The following is a 14,053-nucleotide window of genomic DNA, read 5'->3' on the forward strand; positions in this document are numbered from 1 at the left end:
CTTCTCTTCACATTGCTGTGTCAATCTCACACCACACAGCAGCAGGAAATACTGAAGTCAGAATCTCTGACTTTTCCAGGTGATGCCTGAAGCTGCCCAGCAGAGGCTCAAGGCATCAAGACAAAGACACGAAGTCGTGTTCCAAATCTTGCCATGAGACACACAAAACCCAGAGGGTGCTCTGCAAAGGCAGAACTTGCCCAGGGAATACCTGAACAGCTTCCACACCTATGCCTACTTTGAGATTCCCAACAGGAATCTCATTCTTATAACAGGTAAGCTCAGAAGTGGATTTTCTCTCTGCTTTACCCCCGAAGAGAATTCCCTTCAGACTAGAACCAAACCTCCCAGCAGAAAAAGGTGTGAGCAAAACTGTTCCAACTACGATGAGGGTGACAAAACAAAACCCAATAAAAATCAGCGTAGAACCAACTCCTGGAGGAATCAATGCTCAGCTCCAGCCCCAGAGCAGGGAGGCAGTGCAGGCACACCCCAGCCCCACCTGTGTTGCAGGGTGCTGCGTCGCCAGGCCTCGCAGCAGGCGCAGGATAAAAGGAAGAGCAGGTCGAGATAAGAACTTCTTCCACACATCTGCATCCAAACTGCATGGAGAACAAAAGGCAGCAGCTGAGGGCAGTGTCCCGGGCAGCAGCAGGGCTCCAGGCTGCAGGGAACACTCCCTCCCTCGGGTCCCTCATCAGCTCATTAACGAAGGGACGCTCACACTGCCACGTCCACGCTGTGCACGGCCACAGTGCCAGCTCTGAGCCTGGGGATCTGTGCTCATGAGCTGGCCACCAACAGAAAAACTCTGTTGCTGTGTAACAGGAGGGAACAGGCAGGAAACACAAGGGTTGAGCTATCCAAGGAAGCAGCTTGGATGGGTATCAAATGGGAGATTTCAGGCTTTTTAGCTCATCCCTGTATGTGCACTGCCTCACCAGACCTCTGCATCACAGCTCTGAAGGGGCTCCTGCTCATGGATTTCTTGGGAGATCGTGGGGATAGGATGAGGAGGATGTCCAGGACACTCACACACATTAACTACACACATTAAACAGTGACTCTTACTTCTTTGCACTGGGAATGTGCTTTTTCATGTAATCCAGGGCATTCTGTGTAATGCCCTTCTGCAGGATGAGATCTTTCAGCTGATGGCCGTTGCTGTTGTTCTTTATTCCTGCTGCTATTTTACAGAAGCAATCCAGGAACACTTTATCATCTCCACTGTGCTCCTCATCATACCTGAACAAAGAGAAGGAATGGTAACTCTGTAATTCTCACTGACTGATGTACCTGCCCCAGCTCAGAGACTCAGAAAAGCTACTCAGGCCCCTTTCACCTCAAAATACTCTCTGAACACCTATTTCTGAAGCCAGATCTCACACATTTCTTTCAAAAACGGCTCAGAAGTGAAAGAGGCAACGAAGCTGAAGCCTGGCATTACACTGGGGCAGCATCAGTGAGGAAATAAAGGCAGAGACGTGTGAGCACAGCCCATTCCAGGTGCTTTTAGCTGAACTGTGCCAACGTACTTGTCAAAGTTACAGTAGGGCTTGAAGCGCTCCACCAGGATCTGCATCTTCTCCATCTCCCCGAAGGACAGGTAGGGGATGATGCGCAGCAGCCCCTGCAGCACGCTCAGGTTGGAGCGCACAAAGGTGCTGTTGATCTGCTCCAGCAGCATCACCAGCTGGTCCTTGTCCCCCGTGAGCAGGAGGTTGCCCTGGGAAGGAAGAGCAGCAGGGTTTACAATCAGGAATAAATCTACAATTCTCACTCTAGGAGGTGGTGGAATACTGCAGTTTTGGAGGGGTAGGCCCTGATAAAAATAAAACCCAGCCTCGTTCCCAAAGGCCTCGTGGAATGGCTGTACCAACCCCTCTAGCTGACATCTGCCTTATTCCACCTTCTGTAAAGCATTTTCCAGCCAAAAGTCTAATAGTTCCAACCCAAAGCACACCAGATTCCCATCCACCCACAGGTTCCAAAGATGAGTGAGATGCTCTTGCTGTTCTCAGTCTAGCTGAGATAGAGTTTAGCTGGAAAATCAATCATGCTTTCAACACTTATAAAAACACTCCAAAAAACAAGGCCAAGCTGTGTCGTTTCTTGTCTCTCCCTGGCCTGTGGCCCAAAGCAGGAAGGAAAGGATCCAAGCACAGCCTAACAACCCTCACCCAACCATGCAAGGCTGATCCTGACGCAGCCTCGCAGTGCTTTTGGTTCAGGGCCCTCCTCAAGCCCTTCCCAAGGGCTGCTAAGACCTGCCAGGAGTGTAACGAGGGTCAGACTCCTCCAGCACTGCCCTCCAGCCCCTGGAGCTCCTCGTCCCTGTGAGAGGGGAGTGCCAGCCCTGAATCCCAGGGAAAGGAGCCGGGGGCACTCACCTTGTCCTCGCTGAGCGGTTCCGCGTTGGATTCGTCCAGAATGATCTCCATGATGCTGAGCACCTGCTCTGCCACCGCCGCGCCCCCGCTGTCCTTGCTCTCCTGCTCAGCCACCAGAGCCTGCAAGAGAGGGGAGGCTCAGGGGACACCAGCAGCCACTGGTTTGAGCTGGGAAAAGGCACTGGAACACCAGTAGCCACTGGTTTGAGGTGGGAAAAGGCACTGGAACACCAGTAGCCACTGGTTTGAGGTGGGAAAAGGCACTGGAACAGCAGCAGGAACTGGTTTGAGGCGGGAGCACTCAGGAAAACACCAGCAGTCACTGGTTTGAGGTGGGAGCACTCAGGAGAACACCAGCAGCCACTGGTTTGAGGTGGGAAGGGGCACTGGAACAGCAGCAGTCACTGGTTTGAGGTGGGAGCATTCAGGGGAACAGCAGCAGGAATGGGTTTGAGGTGGGAGCAGTCCCTGGAACACCAGCAGGAACTGGTTTGAAGTGGGAAGAGGCACTGGAACACCAGCAGGAACTGGTTTAATGTAGGAAGAGGCACTGGAACAGCAGCAGGAACTGGTTTAATGTAGGAAGAGGCACTGGAACAGCAGCAGGAACTGGTTTAATGTAGGAAGAGGCACTGGAACAGCAGCAGGAACTGGTTTAATGTAGGAAGAGGCACTGGAACACCAGCAGGAACTGGTTTAACATAGGAAGAGGCACTGGAACAGCAGCAGGAACTGGTTTAATGTAGGAAGAGGTACTGGGACAGCAGCAGGAACTGGTTTAATGTAGGAAGAGGTACTGGGACAGCAGCAGGAACTGGTTTAATGTAGGAAGAGGTACTGGAACAGCAGCAGGAACTGGTTTAATGTAGGAAGAGGTACTGGGACAGCAGCAGGAACTGGTTTAATGTACAAAGAGGCACTGGAACAGCAGCAGGAACTGGTTTAAGGTGGCAAGAGGAACCCTGAACACTGCCCCTGGAACACCTGCTGGTGTAACTGCCCCCACACTCCCACCCACAACAGACAAGGAATGTCCAAAGGATCATTTGCAGTGCCAGCACAGCAACATTTCCCATCTCCTGTAGTTGTCACAAGGCAGCAGAGCAGTCAGAAGCAGCTTAAATTCATTGGAATCCATGGAAAAAACACTTCTGGAAGTCCAGGTTGTCCTTACCAAGTTAAGAGTGCCCAGCATGACATTCAAAGTGTTCATCTCGGGCTTGACCAGCTGCTGCCGGTTTATTTTCACCTTCACACAGTAACTGAAGAGTTTTAACAGCACCTACAAAATACAGCACAGGGATTCTCTGTGGTACCTTCACAATGAAGGGGAGATTTTGCTGAAACTAAAGGAATAGTTTAATATAATAACAGACCTGATCTCCAGACTTCTGGGGTGCAGTACAGCCCAGATTTTAACATTTATATCTATATCTTGGTTTTCAGGTAAGGCCAAGGCAGAAAACAATCCCTCCAGCAAGACAGGATCTGGTCTTACCAACTCCTCAGGTTCTACACATTTCAAGTTTTATAAGGAATTGTTAATCAAGAGGAGTGGGAGAGGGAAAGAACTGCTCCAGCTCAAGGTGATTGTCTAACCTCACGGAAATCTGTGGAATTTTCCACCCCGTAACGCCTGAGCCCAGAGCCAAGGGGACACTCACGGTTAGGAGATGCCGGCCCTGTTTGAAGTCCTTGATGCCAGTCAGTCTGTTGAGCATGCACTCCAGGCCTCCACACGGGGCCATCACCCCTGCCATCTTATACACCTCCTCCTCATCCTCCTCCTCATCTGCAGGACACACAGCGTGGTGAGGACAGGGGCAGCCACAGCGGGACACGCTCGTGCAGTGGGGGCAGAAAGGGAGGGCAGAGCAGCACACATTTACCAGCAACTCAAGTCACTTCAGTTGTGTTGGATTCAAAAAGAATTAAGGGAAGGAATATGAAGAAGGGCTGGGCAGAATGGTCCCCGTGCCAAGCAAGTGCTCACATTTGAAGCACAGCTTTAAAGCGCTGTTAAAATCCTCCTTCACTCGAGGTGAAGCAGGTAAATGCAGCAAAAGCAACGTCAATCAACCTTAAGCTCACTGCTGTGAGGATAATAATGTCATTGCTCTGCAGCAAACCTCAGATTTCAAATCTAATCCCAGCTTTCAGCAGACAAATGCATTACCAGTGGTGGAGTCGAGGGACTCGATGAATTCCTCCGTTGCATCTCCCAGTAACCCCCGCATGCGGTAAATGATCCTCATGGGCTCCCCCTGCAAGAGCAGAGCTGTTTATTAATAAATTCTGTCTCTGGGCACTTGCACACCAGCCTGGCTCTGGTTTCAGTGTGGACACACTCCAGCCCCAGCTCTCCCTTGTGCTGTTTCACCTGAGGATGGGAACACGGGGAAATCTTTCACTCCCTCATTCTCCCCTTCCTGAGATGAATTAAAAACAACACTAGAGCCACCTGAAAAAACATCAGTAACTCATCCCTTGGTCTGCCCAGCTTTTCTTGGCATTGCCAGTTAATTAACAGACTGGTAATAAAGTCTCTTCCTCCTTCCATCTCCTCCAGGTTTCCTTTAGCACCAGTGAAAGATGCAGCCAAGGAAAACGGGTCCATCTGCTTTAAAAGGCAACCTCTCCTCCGAGGGTATGGCACAGCATACCTGGGAAATCCAGGGAACAGGCACAGCCCAGGAAACGAAGCAGGGCAGGCTAATTGGATGAAAGCTTTCCAACAGATAAAATCTGCAGCTATGGCAAATGGAAGAGGAGTAAAAGGCAATTTAATGAGCTTTCAGTAAGACAGTGCATCACTGGGATGATACAGCCAAAAAGCTGTGCCTGTACCCTGAGAAAGGGACAGTTTTCCAGAGGCATTTCCAGCTGGAAATACTGACAGCATATCACGAAACTTTCCATTTTTAATCCATAGGTCTGAATAAAAAGCAGAAAAGAAAAATCCCAGATTTGGGAGCAGGAGACCTTGCAAGAGAAAACCTGTCAGGGATCGTGCTAAGCCTAATGTGGAATAAGCAGTGCTTAATGTCACAGCAAATACATAAGCACAGGGAAAGCCCCGGGGGGAAGATCTGCTCAAAGGCCACGCTGGCGACCAGCAATTAACACCACAGGGGCCCTGGTAAAACGGCAGATGAACAAAAAAAGCCACTGAGAGACAAGGGAAACAAAAAGGGGCCTGAGGTTGCGTTTCTTGTGCGCCTGTCGCTCCCGGGGAATGGGAGCTGCGGCTCCAGGAGGTGCTCACAAAGGAAGACAGATGAAAGCTGTTCATCCACAGGAACGCTGAGCAAACTCTGCCTTTCAGCAGCAGAGCTGCAGCCCGGCATCCCAGGGAACAGCTCCTCCAGGGGCAGCACGGGGATCACTCCCACCACAGACTCCAGCAGAATTCCAACCAGAGCTCACAGATTAACACCAGCACCTCCTCTCCCTTTCCAAGTTGGTACCTTGCTAAAAAATAATCACTGTCAAAAGGTTTGGGCTTCATTTTGCAGTACTGAAGGCTTTGTTAGTGAAATAAAGCCTAATGAGACCATTTTATCATCATTCACTGCTAACTGCACTTTGTTTGAATTCTTCCCACAGATGATTTCGGGAAACTGAGGTTTCAAAGGTGATTTGAGGCCAGGAGGAAATGAGGAATGACCAAGAAATTCTGGGCAAATCAGTCTTGTTTTATGATCTCAAATGGCTTTAAGAACATCTTTGCAGTGGGCAAACTTGAGCTGGATGGTCTCAGTGGGAGTTTATTTTAGTGGCTCCAAGGAAAGAAGGGAAGAGCTTGCTCTGGACCACATCCACCTCTGGAACAAGCTTAGTGTGACATGGTGGCCTGGACCCTTAAGATGCTGAGTCTTTTCTTCATGTGAAAAACACACAACACATAACACAAAAAGCAAAAAAAGGATGAATTTGTCCAGTGCTTGAGATCCCAATGAAAAACACGAGAGCAGAAGTGCAGATATGGAGAAGCACTGGATGCTCTGTGCATAAATAACTCGGGCTCACCCCACAGCACAGGCTGATGCGGTGTCTGTGAGCACACACACAAAACCCCGTGTGCAGATGGAGTGTGGAATGTGCTCTGAAAGGCAGTGCCAGCGTCCAGCTCTCCCCGGGGAGCACAGGGAAGGCAGAGTCACATGTGACACAGCACACAGCTCCCCCGGGGCAGCGCTCTGCAATCACTCACGTTGCAGGGCCAGGCACAATCTGTCCTAACAGAGCACCTAAAGGTGCTGAGCAGTTACACCCAATAAATTAAATGCCAGGAAATAAAGCCTGACTCGTGTGACTTTGATTTTTCCCCTTTTTTTTTTGATGTGAAGGATGGGTGCTCTGTGCTGTTAACTTGTGCAAAGGTAACACACACCTCGTTTGTGGGACACCACACCTTCTTGTAGACCTCAGCCACAGGCAGATCCAGACTGATGATCTTGTTGTTCACCAAAAGCTGAAAGGGAGAGAAGAACAAGTCAAGAACAAGCTCAGGTTGTTACATCACCACCCCAGCAACCACCAGCTGCCCCAAACCAGCATCCCACAGGCCTGTGCAAGAAATCCCCACCTCCAGAAATTCTCACCTCCATGCCGCTGTCGTCCTCCAGCAGAGCCACCAGGTCACAGTCCTGACAGATCTTGTTCTTGATGTCCCTCATGAGAGGCCCGATGCCAGGCTCGTTACTGCTGTAGGGATTCCCTGGCATCCTGCCCTGCAGGAAATCCTCCTGCTGGGGATCTTTCTCCAGAGTGACAAAGAACTCAGTGACTTCGTTCTCCTCCTAAAGAGCAGCAGGAGACACAGAGTGGGTGAGTTTTTCCCTAACCATGCTCCCATTCTTGCATTTTTATGGGAGAATGTTCCTAAACCTTCAGCCCTTTCCCCACTGCCACACTCAGAGGATGGCCTGGATCATTCAGTGCCCAAATTCCTCAGGTAACCTGAACAGCCACCCCCAGATGGGATACACTGGGAGACAGGTCTGCACTGGCTAATGGTGAATCCTGGCTGCAGCCACTGCTGCTCCTGGGAAAAAGGAACCAGATCTGGGGCTGCTAGAGGTGCTTGGTGGGGATTCTCCAGGAGCACTGCACACAGCTCTGGTGAGCCTCGACAGAAAAGGGACATGAAACTGTTGGAGCAAGTGCAGAGGAGGCCACGGAGCTGCTCAGGGGACTGGAGCACCTCCCCCATGGAGACAGGCTGGGAGAGCTGGGAATGTTCAGCCTGGAGAGGAGAAGGTTGTGTGGAGACCCCACAGCACCTTCCAGGCTCTGAAGGGGATACAGGGGAGCCAGAGAGGGACTGTTCATCAGGAGCTGGAGTGACAGGGCAAGGGGGAATGGGTCAGAATGAAAGAGGGGAAATTTAGGTCAGATATTGGGAAGAAATTCTCCCCTGTGAGGAGGTGAGGCCCTGGCACAGGGTGCCCAGAGAAGCCCTGGCAGTGCCCAAGGCTGGGCTGGCTGGGCTTGGAGCACCCTGGGATCACAGAAGGTGTCACTGCCACAGCAGAGGGTGGGACTGGCCAATGTTCAAGTCCTTCCCAAAGCACGCCAGGGCTGTGCAGTGTGAGCCTGCCCCACTCACAGGGTAGATGATGCTGCAGAGCCTCTCGAAGATGAACACCGGGGTCCTGTAGTCGTCGAGGCTGTAACGCTTGGCGGTCTCTATGCACACGGCCATGAACGCCTTGGTCTCTGACTCTGTGCCTGCCAAGAGAGGGAAGCTTTAAAATGGACACTGGAGTCGAGTTTATAGATTCCACTTTAACTCAGCACATGCAGTAAATCCTTGTGCAGTCAGCCCCACAATTGGTGCTCTCTTCTGTGAATCTGTTCTGTGGAAGATGGATGGTATTTATTGGAAGGGTTACTGGGAAAGCATCTGCTGCAGTAAAACCCATAAAAATGAGGAGGCTGAGATTCCTGGAAAATAAGAGGTGACTAGGAACTCTATTCAACTGTTCTGTGCCAACAGAAAACACTGGAAGCCAAAAGCCCCCCTGATTATAGCAGTCATTGAGAAAAGTTCTTCATGTGGCTGCTCTGCTTTTCCATCTGGTTGATCCCAAGGCTGGATTAGTGGAACAGAGGTGGTTTTACCTGTGGTCATGTCCTCCAGCATCTCCAGCAGCATGTCCTGGGTCTCATCAATCAGCTTTGTCCTCTGCACCACCAGCTTCCTGAGGCACAGGTACCCGTTGAGCACCGTGCCCACCAGGCGGCTCTTGAAGTGCCTTTTGATGGACTCCACCTCCACGAAGGAAGAGAGGAGACCTAGAAAGCCACAGAAATCCAGGAGGTGGGAGAGAATTTGATTTCTGAATTTCCTAGCAGCAAATAGGGCACAGTATCATAAAAATGGCTTGTTCCAGCTCCCATCAGGCTCTGGTTTAAAGCTCACTCCTGTGAACTAAGAGGTTGGAGGCAAAAGCTTTGGGCTGGCTTGTAAATGGTAAAATATGAAAAATAGTTTGGGAATGAGGAAAGGGCCTAAGGAGTTTCCTGTGTGCTTGATACAAAATTCTGCACTCTTTGGCATTTTTCTGTCGCAAGCTGTTCCTAAAGCAGATGATTGCTCCTCTTGTAACACTTCTAATACCCCTGATGATGTGAAATGACTTATCAGTGACATCACCAAACCAGGCACTCCTACAATAAAATAAAGAATCAGCAAACACAAGGATTCTTTCCCATGACAAACTGATCAACATGCTGCTTCTTGCAAGAAGCCAGGCTTTATGGATTCACCCACTAATGGCTGAAGAATGTGAAAGAGGATACAAAAAACAATGACCTCGTTCATGAGGCATTTCCATTTCCAACCAATTTTTGTAAAAGGGTATACACCCTAGAAGGTGAAAAAAAGCCCTCATAGAATAGAGAGGTGGGAACAACAGGTGGGAATAAAGCAATAAAGCAGCAGTATTTACACTGGTGCCAGGGACTGTGCTATGTAATAAAGTGAAATGATGGAGCTTGTCTGGAATGTTACCGCAGTTCAGCTAAAAACTCTTACTGACCACAAAAAAATATGGAAAAATCCATTTAGGGATTAAGTGTTAAATCAATGGCAAAAATCCAGTGCTGACAATGGCAACACAACTGAATGAGATCTCCCTGAAATCCTGCCACAGGCTGGTGGAGAACAGTGACAGCCCTGACCCTGGGCAGGCCCACTGATACCTGTGAGACTCTTCAGGGCATATCCCTGCTGCAAATCCGTGCTGAGTGTGGCTTCCTCCAAGGCCAGCAAACGAGCGATTTCCTGGAAATAATGAACAGCCTGTTAGGCCCAGACCCTGCAATGCCAATAAGGACTGGAGTGTAACACAGGGGCAAAGGAACTCAGCACAGAAACTGAGCCAGGCACAGAGAAAGCAGCAGGGAGGGGGAAAGGAGAGGAAAACTGCCACAAATATCCCCTCATTTTCTCCCTGCACCTTTCTGCTGCCACTGCTTGGTTCTGGTGGCCCTCCAGGGGAACTCACGGCCACCACTGACATGGAGAGTGTCCCCTGCCTCTCTGGAGAGCAGCAGGGATCCCCACAGAAAACTCACAGCACTCTGAGCACTGCAAACTCAGTGTGCTGCCTCTCCAAAGGCTGCAATTCCCATTTCCCCAGCAATGGCAGCACTCCTGATCCCTCCCTGGCCACAAGGGCTCTCAGAGGGCAGCCTGGGAGCTGCACAAGAGCTTCCAGCTCCAACCTGGTGCCAAGGCAGTGCAGTGGTATTTACAATCCCAGAGCAGTTCATTAAAGTGCTGAGGAATTCTCCAGCTGGGGCTAAACCCCCCCGTGGCTCCCTCTGCTCACTAAAATGTGAACTTGAGAACCCTGGCAGGGTCAGCAACAGGGCACTGAACAAAGGGATGGGATTTCAAAGGGAGAAGAAAGCCAAGCCAAGAGGTCATTTCCTGCACACAAACCCATACCTTAGTGATGAGGCTGCCAATGTAGGGCAGAACCCCTCTGGCTGCCAGGTACACCTTCCAGTGGGCAGGTTTGATGAGCTTCTGATACAGGGCTAGGTACTCTGCAGCACACTCACCAGCAATGCTCAGCTCATCCAGGTAGCTGTGGAACAGAAACACAAGCTGACAACCCCTCACAGCAACAAAAGGCATTCCAGCTGATGGACACTGTGGAAAGGAAGAAAAAGCCTCCAGAAATTCATCCTCCCTGTTGTCCCTGCTAACAGCATCACTGATATTCATTACTTGCTGGCTAAATTAGAATTTGTCCCAAAAAGGAGTTGACTTGTGCTATCAGCATGAGCTGGGGTAAGTTGTGTCACAGCAGTTGGAAGAGAGTTCAGTCTATTATTCTGAAGAGGCAGGGGAAATGTTGGCCACACATCTGAATAGCTGAACTGAAAATCAGTTTCATAAGCTAGCTGAAATTTTAGTAATTAATACATAGTTTTTAGAAATTATTATTATCCCCCTGAAAATACACAGCTGATCACCTGTTGTTAATGATATCATTAAATGAAGAATGGCAACAAGATTTTTTTTTCCTAATAAACACCTGACCCAAATCCAAACCACACCACATCATACCTTACTTCTGGAAAAAGGACAGGCAGCAAACCCCAAGTGTCCCTAAATCTATACCCTCCCAGCTAACTAAGTTAAAGAATCCAGCTCAAAAAGACCCCTGAACTGCAGGTACACAAGGGAGAGGAGTGAGGAAAGATGCAAGAAGGGGGAGATTCTGATGGGAACTGAAGACAACACAATAACAGGTGTGGCAGCACAGGAGTACCTGGTGAGGAGATCCAGGACCTGCTGCTTCCTGCTGGGGATGGTGGCCAGGGCCTCCACGATGGTGCAGGCAGCCTGCCTGGCAGCCTGGGTGGCAGGAGTGAACAGCACCTGGGCACAGCAGGAAAAGCCAGCTCAGATGGGCACAGGTGAATTTGTGACAGCTCCCGAGAAGGCACAACAGCAGCGCTGCTGGGTGACCTGTGGCAGTGTTTGCTTGTTCTCCCAACACCTGGGTCTGTGACAATTCCTGCTCTGCTCAGCACCAAAGTGTTTAGAGAGTGCTCGCTGTGGGTGACCTGCTAATCCACACACACAGGAAGCAAAGCTTTGGTCCAGGGCCCTCAGAAGTGCAGCTCACTAGGCAGGCAGGAGTGTAGCCCTGGTTTTCCTGAGTTTTTCTAAAGCCTTCTGCTTTGTTCATAAGATGGAGTCAGTTTTTTAGTTTCTGCACAATACTAGGAGTCAGTTTTTCAGTTTCTCACGCCTTGGAACATAAACAAACCTTCTTGTTTCTGTTCACTGTCTTGTGTTTACATATTTTCCAGCCTGAAAATAGTGTTGGTTGACAGCTGGTCTGGCCAGTGAAGGGGTGAAGGGGTAGTAACCCCAGCAGCCAATCCACAAATGTATAAAAATTAAAGAAATGAACAGGCTCGCTCCCTTTTGAAGGAGCAGCTCTGCACTGCAACCTCCTGCCTCTGTGCTGTCATTTTGTGTGTTGGTCGTGACACAGGAGCAACGTGGCAATGAAAGGTTCAGAGTTCAAGAACCCCCAGACTCCAGATAAACATTCCTGAGGGAACACAGCTGCAAACCTGACCTGGAATGAGAGGCAGTGAGCCCCAGCCTCCCCAGGAGCTGCAGCAATCACCCCCACCCTGAACTCCCCACCTCTACCTGTCGCAGCCAATTGTTGTGTCCCAGCTTGAGATCCAGAGGACAAGTTCTCTTCCCACGGCGGCTCATGAACTGCTTCCACTTCCAGACGTATTTTTCTGACAAGTAGAGCTGGTGAAGCTCAGCTTTGCTGGGAGTTTTCCCGTTGGCATCTGCACCTGCAATATTGAGCAGAGCCCAAGAGAACTGTCAGCAGTCATGAACTGCAAAGTGCCAGAGCATTTTTGTCTCCTTGCTGGAACTCTCCAAACCCCAGCTGGGAGGCTGAGTGCTTCCCATCTCCTGCTGCTGCCATTTTCACTCCTGTGTGGAGCCATGCTCAGTTCCAAGCCTCATGCAGAATCCCAGAGCCTCTCTCAAGGAATTCCATCAGCTTTCCAGCTGGCTGATATCAATTTAAATAAGCAACAAGTTTCATTTTTTAAAGTCCCCGATTCTCTTTGGGCACAGAGCATTTTCTGCTTGGGGTTTGAGGCACACAGTCTGGAAAAGTCAGTGCTATGACTCTAAGGACTAAATGTGAGGCTGGTATCAGATGTCACGGGACAGAAGCCAACACAACTCCACAGAAGCACATTCCTTATTAAATCTGGGGACACACAACTGCACCAGGTCACAGGCACAGGATTACCTCTGGCAGGGAGACACTTCTTCCAAGCCTCGTATGATGCTTTGGGGTCCCTCTTGAGCCACAGCTGAGCCTGTGCATGGATTTCATTGCTGTAAGGCTTCACAGTGGTGAGAGCGTCCATGGGCACATCCTGACAAATGAAAAAAGCTCAGTGATTCTTCAGAAAGCCACAGTCTGCTCCCTAAGAGGTGAATCACTGGGGCTGGGCCACGAAGAGGCAAATTGGACAGCAGCAGGGTAATACAGTGCCTGTTAATGGTGAGCTGAGAGAGATATTCCAGTTCCTACTGAAATATCAGGAACCCATCTCTGACATCCATCTGTGATTATCACACTGGCAGCTCAATGCAGAAAAACACCTTCTCTCCTGCAAATCTAATCCTAAATTAAAATCAATAGCACTCAATCAATATATTTTAATGAGAACTGTAGCTCTGTATTTAAAGATCTGAGTCAGAAGTACTTGATTCTATTGAATTTAGGTACTTGGTTCTACACAGCCACCGAAGGCACCATAAGCCTGCCCAAAATAACCAAGCTGTGGCTTTGAAGCAGCTCTTTCCTCATGCCTCAGATCTGAGGGGAAAAGGGCAAACCCTGAACACTTGTGGTCAAAGTCACCAAAACCCAGTGAAAAACAGGAGTAGTCATCTGTAATTTGCAGTGTGTAAAGACCAGAGTCACAGGGCTTGTGCTTCCCCAGGAACAGTGACCAGGAAAAGCAAGTCCTGGCTTCCGCACAAACCAATTCCTCACTGAGATCAGACCTCCATCAGCAAATTCTCCGTGTTTTGCTCAGCCTCCAAGGCAGTACCTTGTTTTTCTTGCTGGTTGGAGCGGGTGGTTTGATGAGCTTCTGGAGGATGCGCAGGCACATGAGGGTGATGTTTTCAACAACCACCGGAGTCTTGATGTTCACTGCCATCAGGAAGAGGCTGAGAGCTGAAAGCAGACAGGGATATTCATCATCCTGTGGGAGCTGCAGCAGCACACAGCTCCAGGCAGCGATGGGAGCGGGGTCAGGGTGGGAGCCCTGCTGTATTTGCTGGCTGTGGGCTCAGCACTGAGTGAAGCTCGGGCTGGGTGCGCACTCACCGCAGCGCAGGCGCAGCTCCCAGCAGCTGTCCTCCTTGGAGATGGAGTCTGTCAGCAGCAGCATTTCGTACTGCAGGCTGCTGGCCTGCAACACAGAGTGGCTGAGCTCTAGGGGTGCCCCGCTCCCCTCTGCCTTCTCAGCTTTAACAAACTCAGCTGTGGGCCCTGTTTTCTGAAGCCTGAGAACTGCTGGCTTTTCCCAAGAGAAAGTTTTCAGCATTTCTCCTTTCTCAGGCAGCTTGGTAT

At 50.0% G+C, this 14,053-nt stretch overlaps 1 protein-coding gene across 4 annotated transcripts in view; it reads right to left on the reverse strand.

Moving 5' to 3' along the window:
- UBR4 (ubiquitin protein ligase E3 component n-recognin 4) overlaps window positions 1-14,053 on the reverse strand; it is a 90,447-nt gene that overhangs the window by 12,234 nt on the left and 64,160 nt on the right. For all 4 annotated transcript variants that reach the window (XM_063417463.1, XM_063417462.1, XM_063417461.1 and 1 more), the window contains exons 80-97: window positions 13,808-13,892; window positions 13,527-13,654; window positions 12,713-12,842; window positions 12,082-12,239; window positions 11,183-11,292; window positions 10,351-10,492; window positions 9,600-9,681; window positions 8,517-8,690; window positions 8,002-8,123; window positions 6,995-7,192; window positions 6,784-6,864; window positions 4,567-4,654; window positions 4,055-4,182; window positions 3,565-3,672; window positions 2,391-2,510; window positions 1,536-1,726; window positions 1,072-1,245; window positions 503-602 (exon numbers count right to left, since the gene is read on the reverse strand). In XM_063417463.1, the coding sequence (XP_063273533.1) occupies window positions 503-602; window positions 1,072-1,245; window positions 1,536-1,726; window positions 2,391-2,510; window positions 3,565-3,672; window positions 4,055-4,182; window positions 4,567-4,654; window positions 6,784-6,864; window positions 6,995-7,192; window positions 8,002-8,123; window positions 8,517-8,690; window positions 9,600-9,681; window positions 10,351-10,492; window positions 11,183-11,292; window positions 12,082-12,239; window positions 12,713-12,842; window positions 13,527-13,654; window positions 13,808-13,892 (2,319 nt within the window). The remainder of the gene's footprint in view (window positions 1-502; window positions 603-1,071; window positions 1,246-1,535; window positions 1,727-2,390; window positions 2,511-3,564; window positions 3,673-4,054; window positions 4,183-4,566; window positions 4,655-6,783; window positions 6,865-6,994; window positions 7,193-8,001; window positions 8,124-8,516; window positions 8,691-9,599; window positions 9,682-10,350; window positions 10,493-11,182; window positions 11,293-12,081; window positions 12,240-12,712; window positions 12,843-13,526; window positions 13,655-13,807; window positions 13,893-14,053) is intronic.

This window comes from Prinia subflava, chromosome 21 (genome assembly GCF_021018805.1).
Source record: "Prinia subflava isolate CZ2003 ecotype Zambia chromosome 21, Cam_Psub_1.2, whole genome shotgun sequence".
NCBI classification, from domain to species: domain Eukaryota; kingdom Metazoa; phylum Chordata; class Aves; order Passeriformes; family Cisticolidae; genus Prinia; species Prinia subflava.